At 53.8% G+C, this 22221-nt stretch overlaps 1 protein-coding gene across 2 annotated transcripts in view; it reads left to right on the forward strand.

Moving 5' to 3' along the window:
- Nucleotides 1–22221, forward strand: part of RASSF5 (Ras association domain family member 5) — a 65377-nt gene that overhangs the window by 25162 nt on the left and 17994 nt on the right. The window contains exon 1 of one of the 2 annotated variants that reach the window (XM_004756464.3): nt 11164–12109. The exons of the other annotated variant lie outside the window; for it this stretch is intronic. Coding sequence (XP_004756521.2) covers nt 11990–12109 — 120 coding nt within the window. The 5' untranslated portion in view covers nt 11164–11989. Of the gene's footprint in view, nt 1–11163; nt 12110–22221 lie in introns of those variants that run through there. 2 annotated transcript variants of the gene reach the window in all.

Genomic DNA, 22221 nt, shown 5'->3' on the forward strand with positions numbered 1-22221 from the left:
TCCCTTGAAGCCTCGTGGCCCTGGGGCAGTGGGGACTTTCGGGGTGAGGCTCTTCAAGCATATCATGCCGTGGGCCAATCAGGCAGCCAATCTAGATTCAACCTCAGAAGGGCCAGGCAGATACTCTTTCCTTGTGTTAAAGAACTAGGGAATTGATGCGTCCAAACTTTGATGTCTAGGATTTGGAATGGAGACGGGAGAACATTTTCTGATTCTTGCACTGAACAAGGATTTATTGAGTGTCCCCTGTGTGCCGAGCACTGGGGAGAGCGGGGATTGTAAATGATACGTCATTGCAGTTCTTACCCACAGAGAGCTTACATTCTGGCAGGGGAGGCAGAATACAACCAAGTAGGGTATACCATGATGCATGTTGCAATGGAAAGTATGAATCAAGTGTTCTGAGTACAGGAGGCAATTGGTTCTGTTGGGAGAAATCAGAGAAGACTTCCCAGAGGAGGTGACATTTGATCTGATCCCTAATGTATGAGTCCATGGTTGCTAGTCAAGGATGTAAGGAGGGTCCCTAGATACCATTCATTCATTCATTTAGCAAATATGTTTTGAAGGTTGACTGTATGCAAGGCCCAGAGATGCCAAGGACTCAGTGATGAAGGGAGCAGACATGGCCCCTGGCCTCTCTGGGCTGGCAGCAGCGTCAGGGAACGAGATAATCAAATAAGCACCATGTTTATGAGGAAAATGCCCAGAGTGTTGTGAGAGACAATATAGGTGCTGAACGACTGGTTATTTCCTGAAGAGAATACCAGTGGCCCTGGGAAACCCCAAGTCGGCCCCAAATCCCGAGATTAGCTGACCGCAGTAATCACCACCCCCCACCTCTTTTCTCCCACTAAGAAAGCATTGCTAGAAAGCAAATATGATGTATGTTTTTATAAGCGTGAGATTGAACCAACTCTAAGATCAATATTTTAAAAACTCTTTGCCTCTTCCACACACTTTGCAATTGTAACTGTTTATGGTGTAGCCTGAAGGTAGCCCGGCCTCCCGGGAGGGCCTTGCCCCATGAGGGGTGAGGAGGAAAAGGACCTCCTCAGGGACCTCCTGAATCCTGGTGACTGCTGCAGAATTTTGCTGAAGGTTTGCCTTATGAGAAGGAGGAGGGTGGTTACACAGCACACCGTGTGACAACGTTTCCTAAAAATGTCAGTTTCTGGAGACATTTTTTGTTGTCACAACTGGGGTGATGCTACTGGAGTCTGATGGGGGAGGCTAGGGAAGCTGCTGACTGCCCTCCACGACACAGGACAGGTCCCCACAACAAAGCATCGCCTGACCCTGAATGTCCACAGTGTGGAGGTTGAGAAAGCCTGGCCTGGAACAGGTTAGCCTGGCAGGTGAGGGGGGCGGAAGGCCCCAGGGCAGGCCCTGGAGTTTGCTCTATACCTCGTCTCCTGCTTGGGATGCCAGCAGCACACGAGGCCTTCCAAGTCTGAGTCTTTGGAAGCGGAGTGGCCCCTTCTCCTCTGTTGGGAAGAGGATGCCACCTCAGAACCCTCTGGAAGCTGAATCGAGGCCATGTCTAGAGTAGATCCCCAATGAATTATAGAAGGAGCCATACAGAATCACATGGGGGGATCCAAGTGTCCCGCATGGGTGCCGAGCGGCCCCCAGCCACCGACGGCCTGGAGTGGGGTTTGCTCCCGGCTGGGTCAGGCTGTTCTGTTTGCCTTGGCCAGGCCTGGCTGCCTGCTTCAGCACAGCGAGGGCAGGACTGAGCCTTCTATCAATAAAACCCGGGCCGTGCTCCAGGCTCATTCCCCTTCTCTAAAAAGCTTGTTTGTGCTAATTTCCGCCTTGAGTTGATTTTCAGTTAAATACCAGGATGGAGCTTTCTTTCACCTTGACATGGTCACCTGGGCTGAGCTAGCTTCATGCACCAGCGCCGTCTTCCTGGGGGGCATTTGCTGTGGTCCTGTCTGAACTCAGCTAGTTTGGGGGCCGTATGGCTGCTGGGGGGGGGGGTCTCAATGTCATGTCCTTTCTCCTCTCCACTCTTTAAGGAAAAGAAAGATCACTGATTTTCCTCCAACCGGAGGAGACTGCTGTTGGTTAACTTTTTTATATTTTCCTCCCGTACGTTCATACATTTTTCAAAACATGGTTGAGATCACCCTGTAGATACGTTTTTGGCATCCCCCTTTGGAAAGCAGTAATCCCAAGGTTCCAGCTGTCTTCTCTCTGCCTTGCCGCCTCCTGCATGGAGGGAGGGAGGGGGGCAGGAGTGTGTGTTGTGGGGAGGCAGAGGTGGACTCAGAGCCCTGGCTGCAAGCTGACAGGGCCATGTGGAAGACACCCAGGGCCAGCAGAGGAAGGGCAGCTGCCTGCCTATGCCTTCTCCACCACGAAACTGTTGCTTTTAGAGTCTTTCCTTAGAGGTCTCCAAGGTCTGACACATGCGATTTTTCCTTAAGCACCTAGCAAATCTCCTTCATGTGCACCCCAGATCCCTTCTTCATCTGAAGCCTGATTCCTTTTTTTTTTTTTTTTTTTTTTTTTTAAAGCCTGATTCCTAGAGAACATCGTTGGCCTTGGCCAAACAGCACAACAAATTGCCAGTATGGCTGTAGCATCCCAAAGACCTTATGCTTCATGTGTTCTTAAAGTTGCTCCTCTGGTGGAAAAACAAAACAAAACAAAAAAACCCCAAAAAAACACAACCAAAAAACCCAACCCTCAGGGACTCCCCAGTACCCTCACAATGGCGTGTGAGTTTGCCAGTTTGGTCCGTGCCTTTCATTGCCTTCAGGGAAGCAACCCCCAGAGTGGAAGTTTCTGGCCTCAACTGTTGATTCTTATAACCCATGGCAGGCCAGGGTGTTCCTGGCAACCTCTCTCTTGTCTCAGTACATCGGATGAGCAGAGGATGAGCAGAAAACATAACCACTCTTCCTTCCACTCAAATCACAGCGGGTTGACATCTGCCGGGCGTGGGTTCCCTCCCCTGCCCCTGCCCCTTCAGGAGCGGGAGCGGCCCCTGGAAGCCAGCCTCCCGGCTCCTGGCCGCACAGCCCGGCCCCTCCCTCGGGAGCTCCCAAACCTTGCTCGGGTACTTTCCTCACTTGGAAGCCAGCCATAGCCATGTTCCACCTGTGCTACTATTTACCCAATATTTCTCTTTAAATAGATTCATTTCATTAAACTTAAATAAAGCGTGTGTTAAAGGAAATTTAGAAAACCCTCAAATCACTGGTTTGATGTACGGAGGATTTTTTTCCCCCTGACATGTGTTCAATTAATACTTACTCTCTGAAATGAAAAGAACAGTGTGTTTCTAGGGACGACCTCAGATTCTGTCCACATTTGTCTAGCCGGGCATGACTCTAAAATCCTTCCGGATGCCATCAGTGGGACACGCCGCAAACAGAGGATAGTGTCTTAGGTCATTGGCTCTTTGATGACCAGGGCCCTGGGTCCAGCTGCTGCCTAAGGGGCACTGTAAGCAGCGGAGACAGCCCGGGTAGCTGGGAAGAAAGTTCCAGCTGTCCAAGCCAATTCTAAGGCATGCATCCGAAGGAGAGCTCAGTCCATACGTACTGTGGGGAATAGTGCAAAGCAAGAACGAGTGCCTACCCCCTATCTGTATTTTGCACACATATGTCTGTGTGTGTTAGTGTAGAGTGAGGGCTTGGACACCACCCGGCAAACCACTGAAGAGGTTTCACCTTGAGGCTGGTTAAGAGTCCCAAGGGGGTAGAGTTAGATTCCTTTCAGCTTTTGCTGCTTGCATCAGTGCTGCTTGAATAACTGATGCTTTTATCTGTTTCCAGGGTGGAAATTTTTTTTAAAGCAATAAATATTTTCTTAAAGAAAGCAACGAGCTTCACAGTGGCAGAAGAGCTAGGTTCTGATCCAGACTGTGTAGACAGTACACTTGCTATGTGGCCCGGGGCCAGCCTCCTAGTTCTCTGGGCCTTGGGCTTCTCCCCTGAGGACTGGGTGGTGTGCTGGGTGGTGAGGCTCGGGGGGGGGGGGGGGGGGGATGTGTGCGAGGGCGTGTGCAGACCAAGGCCTGCGAATCTGCAGGTAACGTGGGAGGGCTGTCTCTGCTGCCTCCAGTGACCCTACGGGAGGGTCGATCCTGTCCTCCCCGTGATGAAAACCTGTGGTGGCTTCCCACGGCCCTCGAAATCAACCTGAATCTGCACTAGGGCAGAAATCCTTCATGGTCTGGCTCTGCCAGCTCTCCAAAATGCCAGAAAGATGGGTTACTGTCCGGGGCCTACAACCAGGACACTATGACTCTATAACGGTCCGCAGCCCGTTTGCTTCAAGAATAACAGTTGCCTGTTGCTCCCCTCTATAGACCAAGACCTACACACCAAAGGGATAGCCAGGCGGCTTCCCAAGCTCCAGGGTGGATCAGTCGCACGGGGTGCCTTTCTGTCACCACCCCCCAACCCCCACCCTCTGCAGTCGCTGCGTGGTGGTGACTCAGCTGGCGTGGAGAGCCCAGTTTCCTGGCTCCTGGCCCTGTGCTCCCCTCCCGCAGGCATGCCACCATCTCTCTCTCTCCCCGAGGCTCTGCCTTTCCAGAACCCTGGTCACTCCTGCCCCAACCCTCTGCCGGAAGGCCCCGTGCTGAACCCAGAACTACCACACGGGGGAGCCAGAAGCAAGTCGGGAGAAACTGGGAGGCGGGGGTTTGTCCCTGCGGGGCGGCACCTGAACACACACTAGGGAGGGACACCTGCAGGCACCTCCTCCTGTTCTGGGTCCTAGGTCTCCTCAGAAATGCTCCCCCAAGGGTGTATCACATTGGATTGTGACCGGTAACAACTTTGTTAAGGCACACCTGTGCCCTGTCTACTTGTTTTATCCGTTATTGAAGGAGAGGGACTGAAATGTCCAAATATAATTATGCCTAAAATATATATATTATTATATATATTATATTATATATAAGCATATATATAGATATATATCTATATAGGTTAGGTATATAGATTTATCAATATCTACAGATATCTATATCTATAGCCTATTTCTCCTTAGGCTTCTATCTTGCTAAATTTTGAAGCTCCATTATTCATTACATAAACATTTAAGATTATGTTCTCTTGATTAATTGACCTCGTCTCATGACGAAATAACCTTCTTTATCCCTGGTAATATTCGTTTTTTTTTTTTTTTTTAAGATTTTGTTTATTTATTTGACAGACAGAAATCACAAGTAGGCAGAGAGGCAGGCAGAGAGAAGGAAGCAGACTCCCTGCGGAGCAGAGAGCTGGGATCATGACCCGAACCGAAGGCAGAGGCTTTAACCCTCTGAGCCACCCAGGCGCCCCTCCCTGGTAATATTCTTGACTCTGAAATCTACTTTGTCGGATTTCAATACAGGCCACTCCAGCTTTCTTTTGATAACCAGGAGCATGATATTTATAAATCCATCCTTTCACTTTTAGGCTAGGTTTGTCTTTATATTTAAAACTCATTTCCTGTAGACAGCAAATAGTTGGATCTTGTTTATTTTAAAATCCAATGGGATGATCTCTGCCCTTTAATTGGGTTATTTAGATCATTTGCATTTAATATGATTATTGATATAATTAGATTTTAAGTCTATCATCTTTCTATTTTTTTGTCTGTCCTTTCTGTTCTGTGTTCCTTCTCCCCCCGCCCCCATCTTATTTTGGATTAATTGAATATATTTTATGACCCCATTGTATTTCATTTGTTGTCAGCCCATCCACATGTGCCAAAGGCAGGGCCAGTCCCCAGCTGTCCTGTTCCACTCTGGCTACATTTGAGACAGCTTCTCTACCTTCCACAGACTTCCTTCCACGCTCTAGAAGCCAGAAGTGCTGGCCCAGGCTGTCAGTGATTCATCTCCGCTAGACAGCTGCCTCTCACAGGAGCTGCCCCAAGGCCTATCTGACCAGCTCAAGCCAACCCACAGAGCTTGTTTCCAGTCTGGCAGAGCGGAAAGTCTTCCCAACCTGAGATCCTGGCTCTGGGGAGGGGCAGAGCTCTAGAACTTATTTCTCTAGAAATCCTTAAGTTTTGGAGACCTTTCCCGGGTGTTCATCACTGCCCCACCTCCTCTTTCTACCTGCGAAACAGTGGCTGCCTGAGATATCCTCTGGCTGGGCCAGGTCAGTCCCGAGTTTCTGAGGAGGGAGCTTTATATGTGTCACGGTGAGAGAGAGAGTTGTTTGTGTCTTACCCTGGAGACCACACTGCCCTGGGTAACTGGTCTTGCCTGGAGAGGGGCAGATGAGAGATGGGGATTGTGGGTCAGAATCATCTTTTGTGATTCTCTACTCTGATGAGAAGGGGACAGTTAGAAGGTACTCCCCAGTGGCTGAGTCAAACCTGGCAGGAGCTGTTTAGGACCTGTGCCTCTTGGTCTGGGCTAATTTCACTGCATTCAGTGTTTTTAAGTGGAAGGGTCCTGTCAAAGCTCTTAGGCTAGCAGCCAAACAACAGAAGTGCTGTGTAGGCTAGGACCCGCGAGAAAGCAAATCTCCTGTGAGCCCACCCTTTTATGACAGGAAGTCGTCTGGGGAGAAATTGAGCTCTTCGCTCTGCACAGCTGGTTTAATGCTGTAAAACGAAGCTCTTGGGATGGAGAGTGGAATTCTTAAGGTTCAACACCCCCACCACCACCACCAAGAGGACATCTGGGAAAGGTTGCTTCTGACAAACGTGGGGAAGGTGGAGTCCGTCCTGTCGGGATTGGTGAACATGTGTCAGGAAGAGGGGAGGACCTGGGGGGTTTTGACAGGCAGAGAAAACAGCAAAACAAACCACAAGAGGGCAGGGCAGCTGCCAGGAATGTGAAACAAATTCCGCACAGCTTAAGGAGGGAGGCTGTCTTGTGGCTAGAGGTGGGTGTGAATGGACTGCTGGCTGGCCATGGGTCCGGAAGGGCCTTGAAGGGCCTTGAAGACCTGCTCCAGAATTTGGAACCTCCCTGCAGGCCCTGGAGAGTTGTTGGATGAAGGACAACGATTGTCGTGGAAAGCTGTCGGACATAGGCGCTCTGGGTTTGAAATCAGATCCTACCCTTTACTTGCTCTGTGACCTTGGGCAAATGAACCACTCGGAGCCTCAGTTTACTCATCTGCAAAATATCTCCTTGCAGGGTTGTGCCGATCTGGTGAGATCAGAAAAATGTGTAAGAACTTGGCAATTCTTTTTTTTTTTTTTTTAATAAATTTCTGTTTTTTTTTTTTTTTTAAGAATTTATTTATTTGATAGAGAAAGATCACAAGTAGGCAGAGAGGCAGGCAGAGAGAGAGAGAGAGAGAGAGAGGAGGAAGCAGGCTTTCTGCAGAGCAGAGAGCCCGATGTGGGACTCGATCCCAGGACCCTGAGATCATGACCTGAGCCGAAGGCAGCGGCTTTAACCCACGGAGCCACCCAGGCGCCCCAAGGACTTGGCAATTCTAATATAACTTCTTATTTCCTGCCGTTGTATTAGACTGTGTGGTGAGAGGCAGAAACGATGTCTTATCCAGGCCTCAGTCCGAACTCCTAGTGTAGTACTTGTCATGTAGAAGGTGCCTGGTAAATATTTCTTAAATGAAAGGATGAAAGAATAAGCGACTAGAGCTGGGCGCGGAGTACGGAGTATAGTGCGGTGATATTCAGTAACTATTAGTTGAAATTTGAATAGAAGGTTTTATAATAGAATAGCCCTGATCAGATCTTAGTACAGAAGGGTGACTTTGGCCACAAGGAGGCGGGGAGTTTGGAGAAGGCTGAGAGGGAAACAAAGGAAACTACTAGAAAGCTTTGCAATAATCTATGTTCATGGCATTCGTTGAGCGAGGACCTACTCATGGTGAAGGAGCAGGGGGGGGGGAGGGGAAGCAGGGAATAACGAGCTCAGTTTCGGACTTGTCGCCCGCGAGGCTTCAGAGGGGAGCCCCGGGTACTCGGTGAGCTGTGGCTGGAGCTAGATGTAGCTCCACCTGGGGCTACCTGGAGGGAGAGGGTTCTGAGGCACGAGTCTGTGAGGTAGGATGGACACCACAGGCAGACATCAGACTAAGCTCCTGGGCTGGGGGGGGTGCGGGGTGCCAGGACCAGAAGACTCAGTGGCTGGACCCTGGAAAATCCCAACAAGCTGACGGGAAGACAGGACATAGGTAGGCTGGGAAAGCAGGTCCTGCGTGGTGTGTGATGGCCTGTGATTTCAGGCAGGAAGGTACTACGGGAGCAATAACGTACTATTACGGAGTGTTCCAGAACTGGGTTCTGAGGTCAGACCCGCTGGGTTCATTTGGCTCCACCATGAACCAGCATGTACGACTACATGCAGATTGCTTAACCTGCCCAAACCTCCTTCTCCTTTCTGGAAGAGAGAGATAAGAACTGTAGCTTCCTCGTCAGTTGGTTGGAGGGAATTAAATGAAAGGATACACACGAAGCTAGCCGTACGAGGCCTGCACGTACCGGCTAAGAATAATTTCAAACTCTGTTTCAGGGATCGAGGGGCACGTCACCCTGGTTTTCAGCCTCTGAATGTGTTGGTAGGTCACAAGGCCCCCCCCATCTGACCTCCACCCCCACACCCTGCAGCGGGACAGTGGGGGAATCCTCGGGGGCTGAGCGGCTCCAGATGCCGAATCAAGCCGGAGTTGGAGCTGGGATAGAGTAGCAGCTCCCGGCTCCCGGTCTTGTGATACTGCTTTTCTGGAACACGTGGAACCACGCGGTGGATCAAATGAGGGGATCTGGGCACATGTCAGGATCACATCTGAGAAAGGAAGGAAGCTTAAAATAGTGTCTTTCATCATCTGAAACTTTGAGCCAGGAAAGTCACCCACTTCACCATCTCAGTGGGGCTTCCGGAACCCCAGCACGATGCCTTGGATTTAAGGCTCCCGAGGCTTAGGCTGCAGCCGGAGGTCCAGACGCCTCTTCCCCGGCTCAGGGACAAGAACAGCCAGTCCCTGTTTTTTGCATGTTCCCCGCCAGTGGCTCCTGCGTTCCCCTGCCCCTTCTCCCCCTCTCCCAGGTTCTCAGTGCTGATTACTCATAGGGAAGAGGTGCTGATGGGGTCATTAGACACTGAAAGGAATCCAGTCTTCCTCTCTTAAGGCCCCTGGAGCTTCAGTCTAGACTTTTCCTCCTGGAGGCTGGCCAACTTTATTGTGTTTGATCTTTGCAGATTTCTTCGAATCCCAGGGTCCTCACCAACACAGTCTCTGTGTTGCTGACTTCTTACTCATGGCTCCCTTGCAGGCCTGGAGTCATAGGCAGGTGGAGCGGGGTGGGGGAAGGACACTAACTTGGAGGGAAGAGACTTGGGAAGCAGGAGCTGTGATGGAACCTGTTATTTCCCTCACTTTCCTACCTGTGAAATGGGTATAACAACCTGCTCTCAAGGTTCTAGAGCTGGCCAAGCAGTGAATGGTAAAAAGGCTTCCAGAAGCCCTATTCAGACAGCAGCAAATATGCATAATATTTGGAATGGCATGTAGCTGCACCCTAAAAGAACACAGTGTCACTTAGAACTTCTCCTAACCAGGTCTCACAGCTGGCGTGTTGCGCACAAGAAGAGAGGCATGCCAACTCCTGGGGCACTTTGGTTTGGGGTTCAAAGAGGTTGTCACCTGCTGTCTCTTAGGATTGTGCCTTTTGAATGCGTGGCATTGCAATTGCTTTGCAGAGGTCCCTGCGTGACTCCAAGGACACAGTGTGGCCACAAAGAATCTGGGCCCATTTTTTCCTTAAATATTGGATTCCCACAGAGCCAGGAGGTTCCTTTGATAAAGAGAAGTGCATTTCTTTGCTGGCTGGACAAAACAGGCTACTGAGGGCCCGAGGCTCATGCAGGGGCTCCCTCCCTGCAGCGTTCATCAGTCAGCATTGGATTTGGAGGTACTGGTGAGGCTGACACGATTCTTTTGCCTGAACTGCTGTCTCTGGGGACATCTCTCCCTCACCCCCAAGAAACTAGCACTAAAATACTCATTTGAAGGAAAGATTGTTCCAGACCAAGCCAGAGGTTCTTCAACCCTATGAGCGGTGAGCTCTTCCTCCCAAAACACCCAGTAGCTCACTGTAGCCCACCCCCCAGCTGCTCACCTGCACTTGCTGCTGGTGTGGACCGATCTCCTGAGCCCAGGGCGGTGGGCAGCTCTCAGCTGTCTTGTGCTTCTACCTGCCAGGCACTCACAGGCTTCTGGGAGAAAGACTGTGTTGGAGGATGGAGCCAAACTGGGCTGCAGTTTGAAACCCTCCTGAGCACTGACAGATTTGGCTAAGGTGGGGGAGGAAGGGAGTTTCTCATAAAAATAATGATAGCTTAAAATGGAGCGGGCAGCTTGGTATCTGGGGGCTGAGTCTAGCCCTCTGGCCAGCTTGTGCTTCCCCCGGATTGGAGTGTTCCAGACCTGCAAGGAAGAGCCGCGCAAACCCGGAGAGAGTCCTGATCGCCCCTCTTAGCCTCTCTCTGGGACACACCAGTGTCCCCAGGGCATCAGGCTCTGAGAACGGTGTCCCTGGCCTTGCCTTGCTGGTCATGGGACTCCAGGCCCCACTCTACTGAAAGATGGCAGAGTGCACACCAGAACAGCCCCATTTCTGTGGAGAGACTGTAGATCAAGAGGCTAAAAGCATGGGCCCTGGAGTTGCACAGGCCTGGGTCTGAGTCCCAGGACACATATCTTCCTTGTAGGACTCTGAGCCTCAGTTTCCTCATCCATAAAATGGGAATAATATTCTCTACCTCAAGGCGCTGGGGAAGTTTACTGCCCAGGCACAGGAGTTATGCAAGCAAGCAAGGGTACCTCTAACTGCTATTGCTGTGCAGACCTGGGCCGAAAGGTTATGGGAGTATCACCCTAATTGCTTGGAGGGCTAAACCCTGGTCGAGGAAGATGTTCCTTCATCCAGTCTGATGGGGACATGTAATGAGCCGTCTTTGATAGAAATGACAGGAACTGGCAAAGACCCCCTCCTGGCCAGACTGTCAGGAAAAATGTATAGATAACTTGGGTTATTTGGTGTGTGGAGGCTCCTTTGGTATCCTGAGTCTTCCGGAGGGCCAAGTGCTGCGCGTGGGAGGAAGGGGAGGCTCGCGCTCCAGGTTGGCATAACTTTGCATATGATTTGCATATGTTTGTGGGGCCCCTGCAGTTTCTTCTCGCATTTCCAAGTTAAAATACTGCTGCTTCTCCAGGCAGACCAGATATTGATTTTCTTCTTCTCCGGTTACTTCTCCAACCACTCTGATTGACCGGGCTCCTGGTGAATGGGGGATGTGAGAGTGGATGAGGAGGACGGTGGGAGGAAGGGAGGGGAGCCGGCGAGGACCTTAGAGCCCTTTCTATTCCTTGAACATGAGCCATCATGGGTGACGAGAAGGAGCTGTTTCCAGAGGCATGAAGAAGGGCCATAGGGAATTTTCTCCCTCGCGCGCGTCCCGGTCTGTTCCTTCCCGGCATCCCTAACCGGACCTCTGGTGCCCCAGGCCCACCTGTCCCGGGGATCCAGGGCCACCGAGGGAGGTGGGGAGGCGCAGGCCAGGGGCGGGCGGGGGGAGGGGCGCCGCGACAGCCCAGCCGGGCTTTGGGGAACCTTGCGAGAGGAAGTGGCTTCCGACTCCTCTGCGCGCAGGGCGAGGGGCAGGAAAGGCGCGGGCTGGCGGGGGAGGTGTCGAGATGGCGTTCTGCGCGCGGGGCGGAGGGGACGAAACCGCGGATGCCGAGTGAGCCGGGGAGCGCCGCGCGCGAGGCGGGCGCCCACGTCCCACCCGGGAGCTTGCAGCCCGGGCGGCGCGCAGAGAAGGGCGCAGGTTACCCCCCCACCGGAGCCGCTCGGGGCCCAGCCTGAGAGCCCAGGCGGCGGATGGGCTGCGCCTAGACGGGTGACAGCACCCCCCCACCCCAGCCCGCTGCGAGGCTGGGAGCTCGCGCTGGTAGATCTTGGGGCGGGGATCCCCTCCTCCCTGGGCCGCCGCAGGAGCCCGGCCGGTGACACGCGCCCTGTGCCTCGCGGGGCCCCGGGCTAGATGACGGTGGACAGCAGCATGAGTAGTGGGTACTGCAGCCTGGAGGAGGAACTGGAGGATTGCTTCTTCACTGCCAAGACCACCTTCTTCAGAAATGTGCAGAGCAAACATCCTTCCAAGGTAAACATCACGATCCAATGCAAAAGCCTTTGACTGCGGGTTTAGGGGGTAGGGGCCAGAGAGAATCACTTCCGTGGTCCAGGAGGGAAACCTGCATCCTGGCCAACAGGCAAGGCCATGTGTTATCAGAAGGGGTGGCCAGTTGCCCTGGGACCCTCTTGAACTTGTGGGCTAAGTGGACCAAAGGTTGGATCTGGAGCTCTTCCAGGACCACCAGCAAACACTCTTCTCTTTTTAATGCCCTTTTCAGTATTTCCTGGCCCTGGACCTTTTCAAAACGGCTCTCTATGACTTGGTGACAGTGCTTGGCTCAGTCTGGTGACATGATCACCTGTGCCTGGGAAGGTGACAGGCCAACTGCTCTGTGTCAACCCCCCCCCCCCCCGCCCCAAACCTGAGCTTTGAAGCTCTGGGTGGAAAATGGATGGCACCCAGTAGGGTAAACACTCACAGGTCGACACTTCCGTATTGTGAGTGGCCAGAAACCATCTTAAAACAGAGTTGTAGTGACTTTGCAGAAGTGTAGGGAGTTTTTAGAAGCAAACTAAACCTTCTCTAAGTCTCTGTCTTGCTACCATTTTAACTTACTGACTTTGTTGGGGTCACCTGAAGGGGGTCGTATGTGCTTCCTGTAGCAACTCTGGGCACCCGGCGCGCCCGAGTCCCCTGGCCACACCCTCCCGGCTGCTACCGATCACGGATCTGCCACATCCTTGGTGGGAGCGGCAGAAGAGCTCTATTTGTTTGTTTGTTGTGCTATTTAGATGAGAGGCTTCCAAGCCAAGGGGAGAGATTGCCTAACAGGGACTGCTCACAGACAGAAGTGAGCTGCTAAGTTTCACAGGTTTGTGCACACTCATCAATTGAGCGGTCCTACATGGGCAGATTCACCAGAAACTTCCCCAGGCCTGACTCTGGGGCCTCCTTCCTGACTAATTCATATTGCCCGTAGACCCTGCACTTCCTGGATTCTGACATTACACCAATGTACTGGACCTTTCGGTTGTGAGAGGATGCCCAAGAACCAAAGGAAAGTTTTGATATTGGTGTTTGAAGGAATCAACTAAAACGACCCCTGAAACCAGCGCCTGCTATCTGGGGCACCCTGTGATGAGGCTGGGGAGCAGGGCCGGTACTGGGGGGCTGGGGAACAGGAGTAGGTAGGGCATGGCTGCCAAGGGGTGGTGCCCTGCTCTCTGTTGGGGTTCTTGCCTCATGGTGTGGACAGCCCCTCACCCCTCACCCCACAGGCACTCTGGCTGTCTGGGGTCTTTAGACCAGTGGTTCTCAGCCTTAGCTGCACCCTAGAATTAGCCGGGGAGCTTTAGAAAATGTGGGTACCTGTCCAGAAGTAGAGAGTCTGACTTACTTTGGCTTAGGGTATGGCCTGAGCATCAGGATTTTGAAAAGCTCCGCGCGTCCTTCTGATATGCAGCTAAGGTCAGACCATGGCTCTAGAGAGTTTTGCTGCTGCCTGGGGAGGAAATGGTTCCTGTTTTGAAAAGGGGGTTTAGCTGCGGTGCTTACTGCCAGCCAGGCTGCGAGCCCTTGGTCCCAGAAGGTGGGCTTTTGGCAGGATGGGGCGCACGAAAGGGCCCTGCAAAGCTGGGGTTTCTTTTCCTTGGCAAAGGAAAGCGGTAGCTGTGTCTGGTACTTCTTGGGAGAGATAGAAATATCTTGTAAGAAAATATTCCCGGGGTGGGGTTGGGGATGGTGGGTGACTTGTTTCTTGGCCCAGACCGCCTTCTGTGCTCCTCCTCGCCTCCCAAAGCGTCGCTCCTGAAAATACTCCTTTGCTTTGGCGCCCACGTCAGCTCTTTCTTTACTCTGTCTAGATCTTGAATCCATGCCCTGAGGTGAGGTCTCTGCATACCTCATTTGCCCCAGCACAGAAGCCCTCAACGGGGCAGGAATCCCTTCTAAGAAACTTGTTTGTTGGACCCTGCACGGGGTGATGAGGCTGAGTGCTCCTGACGGGAAAAGATGGTGGGCATAGCCCCTCTGAGCTTGGCCTTTGCCGAGCCCCTGGCTGAGGAGATCCCGGGCCGGACAGCAGTGCTTCTCAGCCCAGGCTTGCTTTCAGCACGGCCCAGTCTGGGGAGTGAGAGGCCTGGGGGGTGAAGGGGTGTGTGCCTGACTCCGGAGCTGGGGAAGCTTCATCCAAATGTTTCTGTCTTTCGTCCTTTGAAGGGTCGTTCTGCCTTTAATCACATTTTCAGTTCCGTCTTCTCCCCTGCAGCCGCTACTGGAGGGGGGTTTCAGAGAAACCTCCTGTGCTATCACGATCCCTTTCTGATCCCTAAGAAGGCTGCTTCCTTCCTCCCCGAAGACAGGTCACGTCCGAGCTCCTAAGGGAATTCCTCTTTCCTGTCTCCAAGGAAAGGCGTCTGTGTGTTTCCTGGTCGCAGAGAGACTAGGGCCCTCATCCCAGCAACGTCGTCAAGACGGTGGCTATAAATAGCCTTGTCAGAACGACCTGTATCTGCCTCAGGCCTGCGCCTGGTGGGGCCCAAGCTGCTCTTCCTGGTGCCGCCACCTGGGAGCTGTCACTGGTCCCGCCTCCAAGGAGTTCCCCTCTCCAGCCCCTTCGGTGGGAGGTTGGGGGGTGAGAATGAGGAGCTGGCAGCGGAGAAGGGGCACTGTGCCCTGGGCCCTTACAGAAAGTGACAGATGTGTGCCGTCCTGCGGCTTGTCTAAGGTGACAGGGACAGCAGGAGGCTTCAGGGGGCTGAGGCAGCGCTGGATTCACGTGAGGGCACTTACATCACGTTGCCGTGGGTTCCTGTGTCCAAACGGGGCTCCTGGGGGCCTGGGGGAAAACGGACCTGCATGGCTGGTGATGTCGTTGGGGCTGCAACCCAGCAGGCTGGGGCAGCCCAGGTGGGGGGGGAAGGGTCTGTCCCAGGTCACGCGGCAAGTTTAGGATGGAGCCAGGGTTAAAATCCACACCGCTTGCCTCCTGACCCAGAGATTTTTCTGGGTTAGTCCGACTAAAGGCAGCATGTGGCATTTAGCAGGGCTGGTGACAGTGAGGCCACGCCCTCTGGCCATCCTCACCATCTGCTTCTTTATTCCTGTCTGGGGTCTGTGGGGTCCTGTCTGTGGCCCCATCGGTCTTCCCAATGCCCTCAGGTGGTGGCAGCTTGGGTTTTGGCCTCTGAGCTCTCCTCGTGTCTCCAGGAGCCCCGGACTCTGGAGCCACCCAGAGCTTCAGGGTGGCTGAGCTTCCTGAGAACACAGGACGCCTGCTTCTTGCAGAATGTCAGAGCTGAAAAGGATCCATTTGGTCGAGTGCCCTCCTCTGAGATGGAGAAACTGAGGCCCAGAGAGGTGGGAAGGCTGCACCAGGCCACATGGGCGTCAGGCGGAGCCAGGACTCACCCCCTTCTTGGGCTTCTTGTCACATGCTCTTCTTGGTCCTCTTCACCCAGTGGGTGACCCCGGACCAGCCATGGTCCTTGTCCTCCCAGAGCCTTCTACAGAATGGAAAGACCCAGACAACTTCAGGCTCCGTTCCATAAGGCACGCTAGTCAAGGACACACTGACTCTCCATTTAACTAGCAGGGGGTTCCCTGTCATTAGTTCCAAAATCTTACAATTTTAGTCATTTAAAAAGAACTTTTGGGTGTCTAGCCCTAAATCCCACTTGCTGGATATTCCTCCTCGTGGTTGTTTTCTTTGTGGATACGGAGGACAGAAGGTTGACTCTCTCTGTGGTTAAACATCCTTCAGCGCACGTGGATCACGCTCGCATCCCCCGCTGCACTCCCGCTCCCAGGTTTTCTCTGTGCTGACTCCATGGATTCTGGAAAAACTCGAGACAGATGCAAAGAGAAAGAGGGTCTCAGGGGTCAGAGTAGAAGCCATCTCTGGTTCTGTTCCTGCACGTGTCTGGCCTTCAGCCCCTCCCTGGCAGGGCCTCTGTGGCACGACGGGGATGTCAGCCCACCATGACGGCCCCGGGACCAGTCAGGGAAATCCCGTCTCTCCCCGGAAGCAGGCACACCCGGGCCTCAGGCACAGCTCCTGCCCCTGCCCTTCTAGGCCAGAGAGAAAGGCATACTAAAAAGACATGAGTTCCAAATTTGAGCAGTAGAAATAACTCAAGAATCTTTGGAAGTATTGGGATAGCTCACATTTTTAGGCATTATCTCAGGAACCTGCACAGACCAAGATTAACGGCCAAAGATGCTTCGTGCCGGCCCAGACCCAGGATGGCCTTCCTTTTAGGCGGCAGCCTGTCTCCCCCTCCCGTGGTGTTTACCACCCATCGCTGGCTCTGGCCCTCCCTGGGGTTGGCTTTTCTCTAGTGCAGACGGGAAACCCGGGAAGACACAACGCGCATCCCCTTCGGGTGCGACACGGCACCAACACTGGGTTCAAAAGCAGACTTGTGAGTGCAGGTTGGCTGTAGTGGCTCTGTCTTCTCTCTCGCATCTTGTATCATCAGGATGGATGAGAGGTTATGGCCAACAGCCCCCTTTTTTCCGTCCTGGCACATAAGAGCAAGTTATTAGCCCCCCTTTAAGTCAAGTTACATTGGCAGGTGGGGGGCTCCGGTTAACACATGGGAGGTTTCGTGGGCCAGCCCTGAAATGGAGTCTTCTATAGCCGCACGCCATTGGCCAGAACTGGGTCACGTGGTCACACCTCACCACAAGGGAGGTTGGGAGATGCAGTGCAGCTGTGAGCCCAGGTGGCCGAGGAAGCAGGTTGCGGTGAGGGCGTTTCTCTGGCGCCGTCACGAAGCCTTCCTGCCCGCCTCTTTGCCCGACACCCACTTTTGGAAGCTCTGCTCATACTTTCTTGGAAATGGGCCGAAACTCTCCTCCATGGGTCACCGAGCATCTGGCGCTCCCGGGATGAGGTCCCGTCTTCCCCAGCCACACTGGCAGCTCCTTGAGCACAGATGCTCGCCTCACTCGGCCCTTCTCGGTGCCTCCGTAGCATCTGAAGCCTCCAGCGATGCGGCAGGTGGTCCAGCCTCCTCCTTCAGACGCACCCTCGGGATCACTGTTTGAAAATGGAGACTTGGGGACCCTGTCTCAGACTTGCTGGGTCCTGCACCTTTGGAGGTCCGACCCTCAAATATTTAATTTGGGCTAAAGTCAGGGAAACCCCTGTTTAGAAATACTTAATAATTTCCATTAAAATACGAGATGGCATTTGTCACGGATTCCAGACGGGTTCCTAGGCTGGAAGTTGAAGCCAGAAGCTACAGAGATTTGTCCTTGCTCACACAGCTCAGTAGAGACAGAACCGAGGCCTCAGGGCCCCTGGGTCCCTGTTACCCTCACCATGACCCGCTGAGTGAGGCTGTCGGAGTGGCGGCCCTTTGCCACGGTGAGCAGCCCGTGGTGTGGAAGCCCCAGATCTGCGAGCTGAGACCTGGCCGGTCACGGCAGCTGCAGCTGTTACCTGAGGGGCCGTGGTCCAGCCACGTCATCTCTCCAGACCGGGGTCACCATTGTCCTTTCAGCAAGAACACTTGTGAGAGGAGCCTGTCTCGATTTTCTTCCCTGAGGATCCGTCCTCTGTGGGAGCAGATCCTTCTCACCACCTTTTCATGGAGCTAATGGATACAGTCTACTGGGTTCTAAGCTGTAAGGATTTCCGCAGGGAGGGGTCAGGAGGAGGACCTGCCTGGCTGGCACACGTCCCCTTCTCTAGGACTATTTGGGACTTAACTCAAACACCGCTGTGTTCCAGAAACCTCCCCTTCAAACCTCCCCTCCCTGTTCCACCAGGCTAGACCATTTATCCTGACGTAGCTGGATTTTCCCTATAAAGCAATTCCAGTTACAGTTTGGGGCACATGCAACATCTATCCCCCCAAGTAGTTTAAGGAGAAAGGAAGAAAGATCCCACACTAGAAGCAAAGCCTGGATTCCAGCTCTTAGTTCACAATACCAGGTTGGACTCTGGATCCAGCTCCCAGCCCATGAGCTGGAAAGGGTGACCCCACTGGCTCAGCCTGGGTGCCCAGGAGCCTGGGTTCCCTTCTCTCTTCCACCCAACTCTCCAGGTAACCCACATCTGTGCATCTGGCTTTGGGATCCTTCTGTATGGAGGACCCAGATCCGTCCCCCTCCAGAGCCTCAGTTTCCTCTTCTCGATGGCTCAATCTACCCATAAAAGAACATGGGGACACTGGCCTGGCCTAGCATATTCCCTGGGGACGAGAGGATGAGCTAAATTTGCCAGGAATCAGGAGCACTACATTTCTAGGGCCAGGAGGAAGAAGGGAGCTGTAGTGGCAGAAAACTTTGACTCACGGGGGCTGTGGCTTCTATGCACGGTGCCGTCCTGACCACCCCCCCCTTCTCTTCTCCCACCCCCACCCTGCTTAGCTTATGGCCCCCATCCTACCTCACTTCCTGGCTCTAGAATGAAATTCTCTGTAGCCTATTGGAGGTCTTGCATGCCCCTCAGATGGCTAAAATTTAGTACGTCCAGAACCAACTCAGTCAGAGTTTCTACCTGCAAGTGATTTCTTGCTGTGTTTCTGGCCCTCCTAGTCCCCCGTCCTTGAAGACTCATGGGTCTCCTCTCTTCCCTTCACCCAGCCCGTCACTGTGGGTTCAGTCTCCTGTGCTGCGGAGGTCAGGCTCTCCTTTGTGCTCCCCCCAGCCCCCGCCCTGCCCTCTGTTGGGTGTTCATCACCTCTCACCTGTACACGTCAGAAAGTCACCCAACTGGCTTCCGTCCTGTTTCTCCCCCTCTTGCACATCCTGCTCATGAGTGCCAGGGGCCTATCATTCCAGTATCACAAAGCCCCTAGAGCCTTCCCTCTGCTTCCAGAGCGAAGCCCACCCTTGGTCCCTGTTCCTTATACAGCATCCCCAACCCTGCAGTACAAGCAAGCCATTGGCCTCAAGCAAGCCATTGTGTTTTTAGCTTTCTTGTAGCCCTGAGGACCGGGGGTGGGGGGGTGGGGTGACAGACAGATAATAGTACATCTCAGTGCTTACAGACCTGAGGCCCCAGCTATGTTGGGCCACAGACCTTCGTTGCTTCCCTCCCCATTCGTGGAGGATTTGGATGCGGGCGGCTGGGCGGAGGGACATCCCGGTGGAAGATGCGGTCTCTGCCTGGCAGCCACATGGCTTTCATCAGGACGTGGCGGCATTCATTCTCTCCATCCTCCTCCAACCCGGTTTCCAGTCCTTCCTTGTCTGGGGGGCTGTGGTGTGTTGGATCTCCACCTGCTTGGATCCCTGCTCCGGGGGGTGCCTCGAAAGTCAGGAGGCTACTGAGAGCCTCTAACAGACCACACAGGCAGAATCGCCCTTGCTATCAAGCCGAAAGATGGGCACATTCAATGAGGTCGTATGTGAAAGAGGGTTAGTCAAGGGCGAGGCCTCCGCCCCACGTTTGTCCAACTCCAAAACACATGTTCTTTCCACTGCACACATGGCACCTTGGGTGAGAGTCAAGTTTGAAAATCTCCAGAGGAGCTCCAGCCTCCTGCCTCAAGCGCTGGTGACTGGCTCTAGGCAGCGGGGGTTCTCATTCAGCCTGCTCCCTGGTGCTGAAATCCAGGTCCCTTTTCCTGCTCTGGTCTGGGGAAATCTGGGCCCCCAGCCTCACCATTGCATCAGCTTCCAGCTGGGGAGCCCCTCCTCGTCCTTCTCATCGCCTGGCTGTCGCTGGTGTGGAGAGTGGCATTGAGTGGTCCCCCAGGGCTGTGGTGGGGATGGCGGGCACGCAGGTGTGCAGGGCACTGGCCTTGCCTCGGGGCTCGAGAGGCAGGTCTTCTGTTGACAGAAACATGTGGAGAGGCGGTAGGTGTGGCCGATCACCACATTCACACACGGCGGGGAAAGTGTGGGTTCCTGAGGCCAGAGTGGCAGCTGGTGGATCTGGGGTGTCTGGAGATCATGTCCACATGCGCTCACTTCTCTGTGCGCCCCAAACGCCAGTGCTGATGGGCTGAAATGTTCCGGACGAGGGGCCACATCTTGGTCATCATTGTGTCCTTGGCACGGAGGAGGGACATGAAGCAGGTTTGATAAAGGAAGAGCGGGCTTGGAGCTTCCCTGCAAACAGAGCATCCTGAGAAGCCACAGGGACTCGCCGGGGGGGCACAGGCACAAGCTCCTCAGAGCACACGGTGTGTGAAAGCTGATCTCCGGACTGTTCTAAAGGGAAGCTGGCTAAGATTCCGGACGTGGAATCAATGGATTTTTCCAGTAACTCTGAAAAGAAAAATCTCACTGAGTGAGCAGAAAATGCAAGGACAACTTTCCAAACATAGAGCAGCTCTCTCGTCCCATCTGTGATTGCTCAGCTGTTTGCCCTGGAGGATGAGGGCAGGCAGGACTGGGTCACTAAGCAACGGAGCCCTGGCACCTGCTGGCAGGATTTGGCCTGGTCCTTCCTCAAGAGGGGCCTGGCGGCAGCAGGGACAAGAGCTCATGCCTAGGGGCTCGTGTGAGGAGGCGGGAGAGCCTCCTATGACAGGTTTCTCCGGCTGCCTTTCCGCCATGGAGAGGGGCAGGTTCAGGGGGGAGGAACAAACGCACTTCTTGTTTGTCTTCATTTCCCAGTTAAATTCTGAGCAGGGCCCCGGTTGGACAGTCCCAGTAGTCTGAGCATCCTCTGTGGGCCCAGGTGGAGTGGGAAGGGGGCTGCTCAAGGGACCCAGGCCCTTAAGTGAGCCCATTATGGGGCCTGGGAACCCAGACCACAAGCCTTTGCCATATGTGTACCTCGGGAAGAATGCTCACTGCTCCAGGACTCACTCTCAGTCTTCTGGGATAATAAAGGCCATTTCGAGAAATGCAGATGGGTGATGAATTTTGATGTGGCGAAGTGGGGTTCATGATTAGGGCGTGTTGAAGCATAAAGCTAGGGTCTGCTGGGAGATGGTCAGAATGTATAATAGTGGCAGTGAATTATCGGGCCTTGACGTGTGGCATGCCCTGTCCTAAGTGCTTTCCATCGAATAATGGGGAAACTGAGGATTCAGGATTTGGGCCCAACTCTGATGCCAAAACTCTTAGCCCCTAAGCCGTACTGCTTTTCTGAAAGCTCTTTCCAGAATTTTCCTAGCTGAAACTCTGGCCATGAGGCTCGGAGTTGCCCACCAACGCAACCCCGCATCGGCAGTGTCCATCCTGGAGGCTCTGAGGATGGCGCCCTTTGCCAGGCTGTTTGGGAGCCGGAGGAAACCAAATGTCCCTGCCCCTGAGTCTTTGTGACACAGCCAGAGGACACACACTGGAGAAGACTCAGAGTTACCTAACAACCCACTGAGACATGTTTCAATGTTCCCTGTTGGTCCCCAGGCAGCAGCGTGGGGTGGGGTTCACAGGGCAGGCAGCACTGTGACAAGAGGACCTATGTGGGCTGCTGCAGAAGCCCCAGCATCCCTCCCCCTACCCTGGGCTTGCAAAGCCCAGGGCACAGGTGGGGTTTCCAGGGAGAGGGAGCCAGGGTGACTGCCCTCCTTTCTATAGGGCAATGCAGGCCGGTGTCCTGGCTGCTGGCACAAGTCCCTGTGAGGGTGGGCAGCACGGCTGTTCTGGGCCCTGGGTACCAGCTCCCTGGGTCGCTCTCCACTGCTGAGTCAGATGAGTCCTCTGGGGAGCTCTGCAGGGAGCTCCAGCCCAGCTGAAGCTGGCCCGTGGAAGGGGGGTCCTGCAGCCCGGGTGCCCACGTCCCCGACAGCCCAAGAGAGGTCCTGGAGTTAGAGCACACAAGCTGGGTTTCTAAAGCCGCCCCCTCTCACGGCCTTGGGACACTGATGCTTTGACTCTGTGCTCTCAGAGCACATGGATTGTTCACGAAGCTGAGGAAGCCTTCTTCAGAGTGTTCTTGTGCAGGGAGGTCCGGTGTGTGAGAGAGAGGGCGCGGTTTGGGGGTGGGGATGGGTGCCCTGAAGGCCAGCCTCTTCCCAGCTCCCAGCTGGGTGACTTTGAGAGAGTGCCATGGCTCTGCGGCCTGCAGAAGAAAGAAGACACCGAAAGAAAGAAGTGTTTCCCCAAATATTCCTTTTGTGGATGCATCTGTTTCCCGACGGGGTTGGGGGTGGGGGGAAGAAGCTGGAAAGCCAAACGTAGCTCCTTGACCTTGACCGGCCATGCCAGGTTGGAGGGAGAGTGCCTGA

This window comes from Mustela putorius, unplaced genomic scaffold (genome assembly GCF_011764305.1).
Source record: "Mustela putorius furo isolate JIRA1106 unplaced genomic scaffold, ASM1176430v1.1 tig00000508_pilon_pilon_pilon, whole genome shotgun sequence".
NCBI lineage: Eukaryota > Metazoa > Chordata > Mammalia > Carnivora > Mustelidae > Mustela > Mustela putorius.